Source organism: Thalia democratica, chromosome 5, assembly GCF_965202585.1.
Source record: "Thalia democratica chromosome 5, ktThaDemo2.hap1.1, whole genome shotgun sequence".
NCBI classification, from domain to species: Eukaryota; Metazoa; Chordata; class Thaliacea; order Salpida; family Salpidae; genus Thalia; species Thalia democratica.
The window spans coordinates 69,819,459-69,836,632 of record NC_139169.1 but is presented as its reverse complement, the minus strand read 5'-3'; the positions used below and the strand labels follow the sequence as shown (position 1 = coordinate 69,836,632).

Below are 17,174 nucleotides of genomic sequence, written 5' to 3'. Positions count from 1 at the left end.
CAAAACAATAAAATCAATAGTTAACTTTTAAAGTCAGGTTTCTCATCGATACATCAAATACTTCAATCAAACGTGAGAACTTATCAATCTTAACCACAAAAAAAAAAACTGTTCAGCTGTTCAGGGTCTTGTTACACGTTGTTATCATCGTTTGACTCCTTGAGTGTTACCTAACCGCCTTTTTTATTGTTACGTGACCACAAATTTTAACGCTTGATTGAGTTTAAGCCGCCATTTTAATCCGTATTTAAATAACAAAGTCTGTTGGGTGTAATGTTTTGCCTGTGGCCCTTTTATGTACAAAATTTTCACACACAGAGCTGTTATAGCGTAGAAAAGTTTGAAACAAAACTTGGATATTTAATTGTTCGAACGCCAATCGTAAGCGTTTGAATAAATAGTTAAGAAAATATTCTATTAACGACTAAAAAATTTCAGTTACTAACATTTACTTAAATTAAATCATGAATACTGATCCTAAAACGTCTAAATCTCTATCAATATCTATTTTAGATGTAACGATCAAAACTTTCAAACGATTTAATGAACAATATTTAATACACTGAACTGATCACGTTAGTACAAAATAAAAATGCTTAAAACATATTTAACTTATAAAAAGTATGATGTGCATACATAAATAACAAGTCTAATTTACTTTATTTAAGCTATTTTAGTTTAAACACTATAATTTTTGTAAAAAGTATGGAAAAAAATCGTTCAATTTCAATTTGTTGCGGAAAACATCAACGCAATTTTCAATGAAAGTTATAAAAAATATTTATAAGCTTCTTGTAAACAATAACCGGAAAAGTTTTACTTTTATTGATATTATGCTAGAAAACTTCTTTCGAACGCTTAAGTAAAATCACATATTTTTAGACTGTTTGATGCTACTATTTAAAAATATTACTTGAAAATAGTTAAGGTCGAAATTTTAAAAACTAATTTATTCTCAACAAAAATAGATCTTTAATTCTACCTTTTCCTAAAAAACAAGCTGCAGTATATAAACCAGGATTTTTTTTACTTAACTTAAAATTTAACGGTAAACAAATAAAAATCTTTCCACTCCAGTAATCACATGTAATCAATCTATATAATGTCACTAATTATGTTGCTTCACAATGCACCTGTGTGCTAGGTCGGAGTCTTTATATAGATACATAATTTGATTATATATAGGCGGAAAAAGAAGTAACTATGTTTCATAGCGGCACCTTTTGAATCTATTTTACTTTATTTGAAGTGTAAGTTCTTTTTTTTTTTCAAAACTAATATGTTTTGTGTAGTGTATTTAGAAATATATAACAGGCGTGATAAAAAACGTACTGTATCATTTTTTTTTAGATGTTTGTTTTTACTGCATTTCAAAATTATTAGTCATTACCAAACATTACAAACATACATAACCTATATGGTTCAAACTTTACGATAAAAAGCTAATTCTAAATATATCATTGACCAAATTTTTAAAGATTATACTAATTGATAAATCATTAATATTTGAAAAGACGTAGTAAATATATAAAAATAAAAAAAAAAAAAATTGACGAAAATGTTCATATAGTTTTTCGATGTAATTGAGCTTAAGAATTTATTAAACTATATTATTTATTTTTTTGACGTTGTTAAAGTAATTGTTTTTAAATAAGTTTCAATAAAAAAAGTTAAACATAAGTTAATTAACAAAAACTCATAAAAATTTAACCAAACGGTAATGTAAATAAGCGACAGCAGAATTAGCTACATAAATATTTCGCAATAAAGCACAAAAACGTTGTATAAATTTAGATACAAATTTATGGCCAATCAGTTGAATAATGATTTGTTTAACTGATTGATTTTAATATATTTATTTCAACTTTTATTATTAAGTAAGTCCAATTCAATAAATAAACTAACATGTATAATTTAAATTATTTAGTCATTTTTTTTTATAAATTAAGTTAATTTTTTACTCAACTTGAAATATTAAATTAAGCTATTTTTATATGAGCGCCATAAGCTGTCGAAAAAAAAAAAACATAACTAAAAAAGACCAACAAAAAGAATAAATTAAAGTCGATTAAATAAATAATGCAGTGCCCGCACCGCTTATCTTTCATATTATGACGTCACAACTAAGTGCAAATAGTTTGTGAAGAATCGTTGTGGAGAGGAGTGGCGCAGGATAATGTGGAGAGTTCGTAGTTGTGGGAGGATATGGAGGGGATGCTGCGAACTTCCGAATAATCAGAAATCGAAGAAGAAGTCTGATCTGAGAAGTTGTTGACCTAAAAAAATGGAGTTGATAAAATTAAAATAGTAATTTACTAATAAGTAACATTGTAAATAACATAATGATAAACATAGTAAGTAACATAAGTAAGATTAAATAACGAATCAAAACTAAATAGTTTAAAATATTTCAGTGAAGATAACACTTTTTTCAAAACGTAAATAGACAGTTAAAAACAAGATAAACAAAAACTGAGATATTTTTAACTACATAAAACAGTTCATTATTTTAGATAAAAACTAATTTTAACTATATAGTATGAAAGTATAATAAATTTCCATTACATTTACTTAAACAGCTAGTTATAAAGTCAAATTAATAACACAAAAGTTTTTAGTTACTTAAAGTATTTTAACTACTTTTATGTTTAAGAATTTTAAAACAAATACTTACCAGCTGCTGAAAAGGGGGTTTTTCAATTTCGCTCTGCAATGCGAAATCACTCAGCGCCTTCCAAGCCGGCTGCTGTGGATGCTGGTAATTTGATTGGTCCACGTTGATGTCTGTGGACTGGTTAGAAGATTGTCCGGGATATATAAGATTTTGGTTTGTTGCGTTTCGTTCGTCGTTTGAGTTGAACGTTTCTTTCTAAAAACAGTTAAAGAAATTTTAAGAAGACTTGTTTAATAGTTTTCATATATACATAATTTATACTACTTTTATTCGTATTACATTACTTTTCAAACAATAACTCTCTCCGCTTTTTTGTTTTAAAACACCAACCTTAAGGCTAATCAAAACTCATACAACTTTAAATTGGTTCAATCGTTTGCGCAATGAATAGTTGATTGATAGTTTTACAATCGATACCAGTTATTTTCTTCGCAGTGATAAACATTTAATTATTGATTTACAGAGACACGCAGAAAATTAGTATGTTACGTAATAATCTACTTGTGGTTATGACGTCACTGTATTGAAATAATTCGGATTCAATATTGTGCGTTGTAGATTTGAGGCTCAAAAACTGATCTGACACACAACCTACCTCATGCTCTTGTTTATTACGAAGCACTTTTTATAAATGAGTGTAGTTCTTTAATTGATTTAAGACAGATGTTTCTATAAAATTTAGTTAGACAATACCTTGAAAAAATTTTTTTTTTATATTAATTCATTCTTTTCAATTTAATAGGTCAATAATTTGTTTCTACTACAAATTATTTAGAAAATGGTTATACTGTGTGTTTGTGGTGTACGGCTTTATGACTGAAAAGTCTTTTTGTACATCAGATCCTTAGACCAAATATTTTTAGAATTTTTGTTTATGTGCTTTGTTAACACATTTCAATTATAAATTAAATAAACATTTAATAAATACGGTTTACCACCAGAGCAATGTTATTAAAGCTAGTCAACCAAATTTGTATTTATAAAAAATTTTGAATTCCTAAAAGACCTGATTATAAACAGCTTGAAAAAATTTTAACCTTTATAAATTTTTTTTCTTTAGTAGTTGTTACATTTATACTGATGAGCGTAAGTATCTTTAGGAAAATAACAACAAATTACGCCATGATCTACAACAGGGAATTGTGAAGGAAAAAATTGGTTTTTTTTTATTTGAAAATTTAATATTTGTTGTACCATTGTAAATACCTAAAATGTTGTTTGTTGCGTTGATTTTTTATGCATTTATAAATTATGTTAATTTAATGAGTGAATCACTATTCACTCGCTCATACAAACGCAGGTAAAACTAAATAAAATTTAAATGGTTTTTGAACTTTTAAGTTTCAAAAGCTAGAAAAGGTAAAAAACTTTTAGTACAGAAAACTACTCAAATAGTATATTAAGTATTTCATTCTAAATATAAACTTTTCATCGAAAAAAAGAAAAGTTTAAGGAAGTTGAATAAAGTTTGCCTTAATGAATTATTTCTGATTTGTGTAATCATATATAGTTGAAATAAAACTTGTGAAAGAGAAGTGGTTTTTATCAAAACTGAAGAGATAGTACTTTATGTTGACAAGCTACTTAAGTTAAAGATGCACAGCACACTTTACTTATCAAATGCTTTTTTTCAAAACAAACCGAATAGGCAGATTGCATGTGAAGAGTTTAAGTTAATAATTGATAAGATGTCTTATTTTGTTTGCAAACTCGTGCAAGAAAGGTGCATATAGGCTAATAGGTCAAGCGTGGCTTGTCACTAATCCAAGAAGAAACTCAGCATCTCAGATGTTCCACATTGATCGATGGCATCATGAATATTTAACCAGGTTCAATCACCAACCTTACTCAACCTGCGACGCCCACAAACAATATGAGCAGTTTTTTCTGCTCGGTCTTTTTAGCGTTACCGTTTTTCTTAGCCACTTTTTCCATACGCGAGTCAACTAAAAATAAATGAATAGCTCTGTTTTCCCTTTAATTAAGGCATTTTTAAGACAGATACTAAATATTTTTTAGTAATATGGACTGAGAGGTTAAAAAGATAGGCAAAAGTAACTTAACTTGCAGCCTCAAATAAATTTTAAAAGTTTTTCTAATTTTAAGCAACTTTCTCTTAAACCTTTAATTTTTTAACTTGAACTCTTTTAGTTTTTTTCCCTATTTTTAATTAAATGTGTTTAAGTCGGTTCTCATTATAATCACTGAATGACTTCTTATTATAAAGTAATTGTAGTAGCAAAATTAATACAATTTTGGTCAACATTGATATTTTAAGCATACAAAGTTATTTGGTAAGAATCTTTTCTAAACATAGCACGCAGATTAGGTTTTTTTTTTACACTTACATGATGGGCGAGTAATTATGTTTGTTTCACAACGCATTTATAACAACAACTTCTCTGAAGAGCGTCTTTAATATCTGGCAACCATCGTCATGGTAACACAAATGGATGTAATTTATCATAATCACGTTACTAATCAGTCCTTCAAATATATTTAAGTACGAGCTTTTTTTTTTCGAAATTCAAAGAATCTTTTTAATTTTGTGTTTAACCCCTTAACGTCTTACACTAGAGTTTGATGACCAACAAAAATGTTGTTCAGAATTTAAATTTAGTTTTAAGCTAAATACCTTAATGTATAAGTTATACAAAGATTTAAAATTTGTTTTTTTTTTCAAAAAAATAACAGGTTTTAAAACTTGTGTATTTTACAAGTTAACGACTTGATACATAAGTATTTTTAACACAGTTTAACTTGACTTTTGAAATATTTTTATTCATAACAACCTTTAAATCTGAAGTAACATCTTCATAAGTCTTGAAGTTATTGGAAAAATGTGAATAAAAACCTTTATACAAAAACATTGCAATCTATATAGAAAATAAGCAAAAAGTAAGTTTAATAATGTTTCTTTGTACTAGGACATTTTTTTAGGATGGATAGAACCTTTTTTAATGGCTTGAACCTTTCGAGCTAGTTGTTTTGTATAGATTCCAATATGTATAAGCAAAAAAAATGTTTATCAATTTACAACACTTTACAGCTTGAATTATATTTGACGATTTGTTATTCTGAATAACACCAAACCAGCCAACCTGCTGTTTTTGTTGCTCGCAATTTTGCTGCATGCCTCCTCCTTCGCCGTTCCTCATCTTCTGCTCCTGCCGCTGCTTCATAGCAATCTTCTTGTCCTTGCACCGCTTGTTCTGGAACCACACCCTGATGACTCTTTGAGGAAGTCCCGTCATCGTGGTCAGCTGCTCCTTCATGATGGCGTCGGGTCTGCAGTTGTTCTCGTAGAAGGTGTGCAGCACCGTTAGCTGCTTCTCGTTCAGCACCGTCCTCTGTCTCGTCGTCTTCCCTTTGTTCTTGTTCGATTTTGCTGAGTGTCCTGGTTCCTTGCCGATGTGTCCTCCCCTGTTTATGCAACCTGAGTGCTCTAAATTGATGTTCTGTCCTGATACTTTTTGGCCCGTGTAAGCGTCTGCAAGTATAAAGTAGTTTGAATTTAGGTGACTTAAAAACAATACAAAACCTGTAGTTTGTTACAAATTATATATTTCATATTTTTTGGTCAATTAAAAACTTGATGATTGAAAGCTATGAAAAAAAATTAACTGTAACCTATTTTTACGAATTCAACTAACTAAAAAAGTAAGTTTTGAAATAGTTTATTATCAAAAACCATAACGTTTAAAATATCTACAAAAATCTAAAATACAAAAAAACAAAAATCTAAAAAATGGCGTCTGGAAATTAAAGCATATTTTGACCGTCATTAAAATCAAGTTGAAACTAAAATAACCTTTTAACATAAAATTGTAACAAAGCTAAATACTAACTTTATTTTTGTAAGTTTAATGTTAAGATCATTACTTTCGTATACATACTCTGTATTAGTATAAATAAATTATATTTTGAATGGAAACGATCAGGAACAAAAGCATAATGCCAAATAATTAACCGTTATGTTAATTCATATTTAAAATTCATTTAATATCCCATTAATGTCAATTATTTTAACTGTCGCGGTTTATCACTCAAAAATTTTTTTCTGCTACTATTCAACCTTAGCAGGTGACTTTTTAAGCTGCGACTTGACTTTTCGTTGTTTAATACTTTAGTTGAGGGTTCGCAAAAAATTTTACTATTGTTCTTAAGAAGAATTCTACGTATGAAAATCGAAGTCACTTCACAAAACATTCAGTTTTTTTGTAATTAATTTTTAACGATAAGGTGTCAGCTGGGAACAGCTTTTATTTGGTCACACTTTATGTGAGTTGCACTATAAGAAGATTTATTTTGTAAAAAAGCGTTTTTTATTATAATTTAAGTTTTATACAAATTAAGCTTTAAAATTCTGGTTGAATATGAAACATTTTAAAAATGTAATCTACAATTTTTTCTTTAAGTAAAAAAATGTAAAAAAAAGGTCCTTATGTTTTTGTTTTAATTTTAAATAAACTCAAAATGTCAGTTTAATTTGCATCTTTAGAAGTTGAAAATAAAGCATTACTCGTACGAGCTTGTCTACCGAATTCTGAGGTCAAACTTTTCTAAACACTAGTTTAGTGAAGTTGAATTACTTTAATTTATTTATTGTTATTTTTGTTCTACAAATTCCATAAATAACAAAAACAACCGACAACTTTACGTAACGTTTGTACTACAGCCAAGATTAAATAACACATAAGCCTGAATTCAAAATGATAATTAACAAACAAGAGATGCCGAAACATGAAAGAAGTCAAACTTCTAAACATAAACATACACCAACTATCAAAGGGATAAAAGAAAGTAAATTCCCTTAAACAATGGCATTTTTTGCGCAAAATCTGATAACAAAGTGCGAAGGTGAAGTTAGTTGAGGTTAAGTAACACGCATTATCCAATTATCGCACAGTAGCTGGCGGTAGTGCAGATTTTTATGCATGAGTGATTCTTATTTGAACTTGTTTAGAACCTCATGCATTAAAGATCAATCAGTGGTTAAAACTAAAATTTATTGTAGTTAAGTTACATGCAGCATCACTTTATAACTTAAAGTATTTTGTGTAGATTTTAATACCTATAAACTGTTTAATGACTTTCAGTATCTTTATTTTATACTTTGACCCAAGCTATGTGGTTACTACAAACTGTTTTTAAAAACAGTATCAAACTAATATGTGCATTAAATGTAAAGAACATTGATTTTTAACTGATTTAGATGAATGAACTTAATTTTTAAGTTTTTTAAGTAAATTTAAGTTAGTTAACTTTAGTTTACTTTTATTTACTTTGTTTTAATTCCTTAATAAACAACTGAAACTAAGTTTCAATACTAAATTATGATAAAAGTTTCAATAAGCAAATAAAACATTTTATGTTTAAAGAATTAAAGATACAACTAAACTGTGTTTAAGATTCTTAAATATCTTTTTAGTCTACGTTTACAAACTTCTAATTTCTATTTGTCAAAATAAAAAAGTGAAAATTACATCATGAGAATTTTTAAATGTTTCAATTAAAACTAGACTTGTTAAAAAAACAAGATCGCTTACCAATAATACTGCTGTCATCTGCTGAACTGTTGAAAATTCTTTCGTAATCTTTTATGCAGTAGATGCTTCCATCTTCGTTACACACGAATGAATCTCCTGGTATCAGTTGATCGTGACAAGCGTAACATCTTTTTAATAGTAAAAAAATATGTTGACATTTTTAAATTACCGGGGCTGAACATACATGTGTTAAATTATAACATGATACAAAATCGGACATACTAACCTAAAACACTGAGCGTGGTACTTTTTATTTCTGACGGACATCATCAGGTCCCCTTTGACCAGTCTGAGTTTGCACTTCGCACATTTTGGCGCAAATAAGCTGAGAAATAATGATTGTTTTTTTTAACTTATTAGTGTGACTTGCTACTTTCATAGTTTACATAGTTACATATACCTTACAACGAGCTTTATATATATGTATATAGTAAAATTAGCAACAAAACTTTTTTTTAAATTAAACGTATAAAAATTAAAAGATTTTGTAAACTGATATTTAGATTACTGCTTGCTAGACTCAAGAAGAAAATATGACACTTTGATATTCAAAACGTTTTATGATAAGGGTTAATAAATTCAACTTAATGTATTTTTAATTATCTTTTTTATTACATCTTAATCAATTTTATAATCATAGTTTTGTGAATAGCTTAATGGATTTTTTATTAGCTTTAAAACTATTTAGCTTCAAATACTTTAATTTGGATATTGTTTTAAAAACTTTTAGAAAAAAAACAGCTTTAATAGTTGTTATATATTCTTCATAAATTATTATTTTAAACTTATTTATGTTTAAGTTTAGTTTTATTCGTTTGTTACTGCTTCATGTATTTTTAAGTTTATTAGTTTTACGCTAAGAGTATCCGAACATTATTTTTCTGAATACTGATAAAAGTACACCCGATTGAACTCATATACACGAAACATATCTGCATTAACACTCTATTATGACGCAACAGTGTGCTATTATGCGCTTCTATAAGCTTCCTGACAATGAGCTCCCGTAGGATTTCCTTGCTGCATCAAATGGCGACATTTTAACTGCACCCGTGACGATTTGTCACTTTATCCATTTCGTTGTGTCTGCCTACATACTTGTGTTTAAAAAATAAAGTGTCGCAGTCCGGATTGAAAGCACAAAATCAATCATACTGATGTCACCTAAACCGCATTAAAACTTGGCAGTTGACCTCAACAGCTATTATGACGTCATACCAAGATTTCTCTTCAAGCTGGTTATCAGGAATATATTAAATAGTTAATCAAAACTCCATTAGTTCTTGAATGAAAAATTAAACCTTTAAGAATTAAAACTGATGTTTTCAGTTATGGTTTGATCCTTTAGCTAAGCACTTTATCTCTTTAAGCTAAGTCTAAATTTTAAACAAAAAATTATATAGTTTAAGATATTCGCTTTTTGTTTATACTAAGCTTATCTAAAGCCGATAAACTATTTTTGTAAATAGTTTGAATTTCGGTTTCTTAGGAAAATTAAAAACATGCAGTAACAGTGATTAGTAAGCAGAACTTCTTTGCAGTCTATAACATATGTCGACTGTCTCGACTCAAGCAGAGAAAAACCAATATATTTTGTATGTTATGTTTGTTGTTACAATCCTGTTATTTTGTGGCTTCTAACTAGGTTTCTTGACTTTTTACTTTTTAGATGACTATTACAAAAAAATAATCTCCCTTCAAATTTTTTTGCAAAGTAAGTATTTTGGTTTAGTTTTAAAAGTTGTGCATTAAAAAGTGATAAAGTTAACAGAGAAACTCAGTGGTACTTCATAAAAACTTATTTTAAACACTTATTTATCTATTTTAAAAAATCTTATATAAATAAACAAAAACCTATTGTATAAATATTTAATTCTATCTTTGTTTGTTTTTTTTTACATTAAAGACTTTATCACGAGACAACATCATAAACAATTATTTTTATTCAGGTAGTTTTTTCAGTGCAATTTTCTACTAGGTTGTCATTTTTAGTTGTAGAACTTATCTTTGAAACCGATTAGACCTAGTTTAAAGATAATTTTAAAAACAATTTATGAAACGCATAGACGAAAGAATTTACTAAATTCGGCACTAATTTGTTTAATGACTTTTTATTTGTTGTGAAAATAAACGTAGATTACAGTTTTGATGTTTTTAGTAGAAACATGAATTTACGTGTTTGATCATCATACAGTTGACCGGTAAACATAAATCATTTATATTTGCACACACATATACATTTTGTCAGTAAACAGTTTGAATTTGAAGTATGTGCTTACGTGCGAAACACTTTGTAATCTTTATTGTAAGTGTTTTTATTTTAATTTTAATTTGTTATGACCATTATATGAGTTTGTTATAAGATACTTTTAATAATATAGTTTTATAAAGATTGGTAAGAGTTATTAATATTTTATAAATTTGCTTTTTAAAGGTCGTTTTTTATTAAATACTTGTTGCAATCTTAAAGTTTGTTGTAAAAATAAACAACATTTTATTAAATTAATTTTTTAATATTGTTCTGCTTAGTAAACACTAATATCATAAACTTAGAACAAACAGCAAGTAAAACTTAATTCTAAAAAACATGTCAAGAAAAAAATCTAATCAACAAGAAAAGTTGAAAAATTATACTTTAAGAAGGCTTAAAAATATCAAATTTTTCTTATATGTGAATATTTATTTATTGATTAAGTCATTTTAAAGCTGGTGTTTTCAAAAACGTCGCAAACTTGAACTTACAACCTTAAACAGACATGACGTCGTTTTGAAGTGACGTCACTTAAATTAAAAAAGGCCGCCTACTGTGTTGCTAATCTAAATCAGCTAAAATGCAAAAACAAAAGAAAATCCTTAAATTTTAAAATCGACTTGCTAATACTATCAATTATTTCATAATTTTTTGTTAAAAAAAGCTTACAAGATCATTAAATGGTTTTTTATTTCTTGATTCAAGTTTTTGAGAGAAAATGTTAACTAAACTTTTTATTTGACTTTATACAGTCAAGTTCAGCCAAACTTGTTATGGTGAAAAAAAACAAGTTAATGTGGTTTAAACTAAAAAAATAGAATTCAAACATAATCTAGTACTTTCTTAACCTCCTAAATATGCCTTATGGCTCAGAGCAGCATTAGAATTGATTAGCAGGCAACAAAAAAAAAATTAATAAATAGTAAAACTGCATAAGTACTCAAGAAACTTGATCTATTTAATCATGTTGTTAAAATCCCGAACCATTTACATTTATTACTAATATATGTAATTTATTTCTGACCATAAATACGAATATCTTAGTTTCGTTTCAACAGCAACAACGGCGAGCAACTTCCTACTATCAATAGTTTACTTAACAAGCTTCACACGAACTAATTGGCAATACGATGAGTTCTCAAGCGGCTTGAATCAATTAAAACTTTAAATCTACATTAGACTCGTGCTACTTCATCGCTCGTGTAGACGATTTGTCGTCGGCATTGATTATGACGTCATAAGGGGATATATGAAGTGATAGCTTGATAAACATCAACAATGCTTTGCAACGCTACAAATTGTGATTTGATCGTACAATTTCCTTATACAATTACCAATTACTTCCATTAACAGTTTCCTAGTTTTGTGTATAGAAATACGTTTTTTCTTTCTAATAAGCAAAACACTACGCTAAGTTTTTCAAAGGTCGGCAAGCGCAACTGAGACAGAAACAAGCCTCAATTTGACGTCGCAAGTTGCTTGTCGGCCGACGTCAGGTTCGTGTGTGAGATCGGAACCTTTTAATTGCTCCTCCCAATTTGTAGCGAGGTTGCCTAGCAACAACCGGCATTTATTAGTGATTGACACATTCCAACGTCATTGAAGCACACGCGAGTTTCTGTTTTGTTGTTACGTCACAATAGCGGCTTTAGCTGTTCTCTTTAAATGGATATAACTTTTTTCTTAGCTGTATAACATCGTCATTTACACGTCACGCGCGAATGAACTTGATGGCATTAGGTAACCGAAAAGAAAAATTTGAGAAACAAACTTACTAAAAGTCAAATCAAGTTGTGGGCCTCAAGAAGTAAAACATTTTACGATTAAAGTTTAAACAAATGCTAGGACTTAATTTCTTTTTATATAAGTTTTCTTTATTACATAAAAGTTTGATTTTGAGTTGTTTAAAAAAATTTTAGTAAACCATCTAATAAAAATCATAAAGTATTTGTTTTTAGGCCAAAGTTGTAGAGTTAGTGATACAAGGAGCCAGCAATGAGATAAAAATAAAATAATTTTGTATGTTAAAACTTGTTAAATATTCATCAGACTGCCGCAAAAAAAAAAAACACAACAAAAAAAAAACACTTTTCTGTCACACAACAGTTTTACTTGCAGAAAGGTGTTTGTGTTGAAAAGAAAAAACAAAACTCTAAAATGATCCTGTTTTTTTATTCTTACTTTTTCGCACGAGTATCAAATGTCCTTTTTATTGATATTTAACCGCTTTTTAAAATATATCTGAAAATATAAATGGCAATATTATGGACTTTTTATTATTTTAAATCAATGAGAAGTTAAGTAACTGATGTTTAAATTTTATTTAAATATGAATTTGAAAAGGGCCTACTAAATTTAATTATAGTCTTCAAAAGTTTTTTTTATGAACATAAACTTTAGTTTTCACAAGTAATATAATATTTTGATACCATTAAAGTATTATGCTTTTATCATTCTTAACAACAGAACAAGCAACTAAGAAAAACAAATTAAGTTCTTTAATTTTTGAAAGTCTGTTTTTGTCTATAAAACAAATTTAATCAAAATTTCAAACTAAACTCGGAAGCTCTTCGTATGTTTAAAATGGCGAAAAATTTTAATTAACATTGCAAACTCGTTCAATAGTTAAAAGTAATTTTTATAATTGTCGATAACTGATTAATTAAAGCATTTCCATGATGTTTTAAAATTTTTGTTTTTCTTTTAATACCCTGTGTCTTGCCTAAAAAATACGAGCCGAAAAATACTGTTATTATTTTCTTTATTTTTAAACACTTTCGTTTAATGTTTTTAATAAGTGCATGAAAGTCCAAAGCTTATTTTTATAAGCAGTTGTTTTTGTTTCAACTTTTTTTAATTATTTAGGTCGTACTGTATCTAAAATAAACAAATAACTTTTTTTTAGCATCAGTCATGAAAAACATAACTTACAAATCTCTAACGACTAAAAACCCAAATCACTTTTTAAAATTCTTAAAAAAAATCATGTAGCAAAAGAATAAGATGAATATTTTTGCGATTACACAGTTAAAAGTGTGACTTGTTGCATGGCATGTTGAATTATTTATATACTTGTATTAAAGGATAAGTATTAAACCATGGAAGCTTATTAGTGACAAACTGTTATAAATTTAGTGATTATAAGCTTTGCTTAATATGTTTGTGAATTATACTTTCAGTATAAAGTTTTCAACTCATGTGTTAAAAAAAGTGTTTAAGAAAGTTACAATCTATCTCCTAACTGTAATCAAAAGTTCGTTACACTTAAGCTAAAGTATATCATATAATTTTACATTATTAGTTTATTTTTTAACAGAGATCTTAATTTTTCAATCAGTAACATTTTACTACTAACAATTTGAATAATTTAACTAGGTTGTTTTCATTTGTTTAAACTTTGAAATTTAAAATTTTTTTTCCAAAGTTTTTCTTAAACAGCAGCCACATAGAATAATTTAAAACATATTTTACACACAAAATTTTATCTGCACATATTATCTTTATTTACTTGACATGTGAGTTAATCGAACCGACAGTTTATTAGGTCAACAAGCAAAATCAACTTGACAGGTGGGAAGAATTAAAATCACTTTTGTTTTGCAAAACGACAAATCCATAGTCAGAACAAAACAGGTGTTTTTAATCAAAAGTTTCAAAATTTAAAATTCATACTTGTAGATTTTACTAAATAACATTAATTGATCATGGGTAGTTCGTAATTAGAATTCAATGAAAGTTTAAATATTATTATGTTTAATGTTTGTCGCTTTTTGATTGTATTAAAGTTAAAGATGTTATTTATTATCTGGAAAAAATGTTTTGTAGTTTTCCTTTAAGTGTAAGAGATTCATTAAAGCCAAACAGATACTAAAACCTTTTAAAATGTTATACTACATTTTAAATTTACTATTAAAACTATAAACCAGTTTTAGTTTTTGGGATTTTTAAGTATGTTTATTGATACGTTACTATTGTGTATTTAAAACTACTGTAGTTATTTTTTAATGTATAATTAAAAATACAACTATTATCTGCTTTACTATAATTTTATATAGAATAAAAGCACAATCTTTAAGTGTATAATATTAGAGAAAACAAACAAACTGGAAATAGTCGTTTTTGCAGTAAGGTTTGTTGTCCCTAACGAAGCAGGTCCTCATATCAGCCAGGTTGCAACCACATGCGGCGCACTTAAGACATTTTGAATGCCAGTCAACCCCCTTTGAGGTGCTGATGTAAGGTCCGTGGATCAGGTGACCACAACCCGTGCAAGTCCTCGTACGGGGACCTAAAAGATTTTTTTTACGTATCTACTATTATGAGTTATAATGATAACAGTATAAACATTTTTTCTATTAAAAGTTTCCTTTGATGACAAAACTAAATGGTTGTTAAAACAAAGAAAAATTATCATAAAGTATTATGCTTATTGTACATAACAGCCTTTTTAAAGTGACTACACCTTGAAAGTCATTAAAAACTAATATATCAAGTTTTTTATACTATGCAACTTTTAATGTAATTAATAATAATACTTCAAGATACTTAATGTATACAAGAGTTCAAACTTGCTATTGTCGTTAATTCTATTAAAACTTAACATAATCGACCACAATTTTTTTTTTCTAAATCTCCAACCTCATTACAGCTCAAACAAGATTAAATATGCCGTTCTCGATAACGAAAAAACTCTAGGCTGCGAAAATCTCAAGTTGTTTTGGTAGCTGCGGGATGATAACAACTAAATAGCTGTAATAAACTTGCAACCAGTAATTTTTAAATCATAAACCTTAAAAGCCTTAGGATCTCACCAAGTACTAGCCTTGTTAGTCTAATTATTTAAACGCTTCACTCAAATATTTTTCTTAAATAAGCTAAAAATACAACTTTCAAAAGTATTTAAACCTTTCATTATAAACATTAATTTTGTTATAAATACTATAATCTGTTAGTATAAACTTTGTTACTATGATTTAAAATGATAAATGTTAATTAATAAAATGCAAATGTTTTTTTGTCCTGCTTGCTACTGATTATTTAAAGGTTATTTTAATTTAATGTTAGTCTATCTTTGAAAATATTATTTAATGAATAAAAACGTCTTTAAACCAATGTATCGACTTTCTAAAAAAAAAATTCTCGATTTAATTAAATAGTTATTAATCTCTTGGACTCGTACATAGATAAATTCTGCTTTGAACTTTTTTGAAAAAATTATTAGTTAAACTATTTGTATTAAAACATATTTTAACTAAAATGATTAACTATTACATACAAATATCTATTCCTGTTTTTTAATAAAAATCAGTGTGCTTAGAGTCCTAAGCATAATTTTATCTAACAAGTTTAATACATCATAAATTACCTTACAAAGTCTTTTAAAACACTGAAAAGGTAAACATAAAACAATTAATTGTATATAATAAATATTCACCTCTATTTCTTTGTTGCGTGTTGTCTATATTTCTAGGACTTTGATTCATTATAATCTGACTCGACCTGCTCCTAATTGGGGTCATCCCCTGGCTCGAAACTGGTTCCTGGTTCGAGAGAAAACTCATCTCGCTTCCAGTGTTTCCCATTTCTCGGTACCCAGGTGAGAAGTAGCCCTGGGAACTACTGCCGGCTGAGTAGTCGTCAAAGTTGTTCCAATCAAAAATGTCTTGACTTTCTGGTTGTATATGACAAGATGGAAGATCTCCTGTACATTGAACGACCTGCTGAGACGTTTTCATCTGATATCCCGATTTAATGATGCGAGTTGGAGGAAATTTGGTTGGTCAAAAAAAATTTAAATGAAATTACGACGCAGTACTATTATAAGCTAAAAAAAGACTATATATAACTAACAGCCTACTTATGAGCTTTACAAATAATTAATGATATTTTAATATTTTATCTATTCGTGTTGGTTTTTTGGTGGTAGGAAAAAATATTTTGTGTAAAATCTTACATAATTTTAGCAGTTTATACTCAAAGTTATAAAAAAAAAATATCTTCAAAGTGTTGAGCTCTTTAGGTAAACTTAAAAAAATCAACTTCAATAAGAACCAAATAAATAATTAAATTATTTTCTTTTAAATTACTTGCAATAGTAGGTAATATTTTTAAAATTACATTTTAAGACGAAGAATCTAAGTTTATTCAAAATACTAGTACTTTAATTTATTAAAAGTTTTAACCAGTTGTATCTACAAATCTAATGTTTCCTCAAAAGTCCAAAGTTTAAATAAAAACAAAATTACAAAAAAGTAAATAATTTATTTTCACTCAATAAACACATAAAATTTTGTTTTCAAGTGCTCTTTGAATTATTTTAAAATTTCAAAATCCTTGAATCTTATAAACATTTAAAGTTATTAATATTATTTATCTTTTAAAGGGTTTTATGGGGTATTTCTCGTTTTATTATTAAAGTTGAGAGGAATTTTCACCAGCGCCATGAAAAAAAAATACAAAAAAAGAGATTTTAACTTCAGAAAATAAAGTAATAAGAAATTTGACATTTTTATAAACATAGTTGTTGACTAAATATTGGAAGATTAGACGTTTTCATCGCTATCTAATTAGCAAATACTATAAAATCTAACCGCCAAAAACTCTAGTTATTTAAAGTTATTGGTTTAAGAAAAAAAAATTGAAAAAAAAATATGTGTTGCTAAACATCTTAATATATACATGAAATGAGTTTGATAATGTT

The 17,174-nt window shown here is 27.6% G+C and overlaps 1 protein-coding gene across 1 annotated transcript; it reads right to left on the bottom strand.

Annotated features, from left to right (window-relative positions):
• Positions 1-2,123: 2,123 nt before the first annotated feature.
• LOC145836810 (insulin gene enhancer protein isl-1-like) lies at positions 2,124-16,209 on the bottom strand. The gene is made up of 7 exons (XM_082944583.1): positions 15,909-16,209; positions 14,579-14,762; positions 8,450-8,548; positions 8,224-8,351; positions 5,776-6,164; positions 2,671-2,869; positions 2,124-2,260 (listed from the first exon to the last, which is right to left on the bottom strand). The coding sequence occupies exons 1-7, from the start codon at positions 16,207-16,209 to the stop codon at positions 2,124-2,126; spliced, it is 1,437 nt and encodes a 478-aa protein (XP_082800709.1).
• Positions 16,210-17,174: the final 965 nt, after the last annotated feature.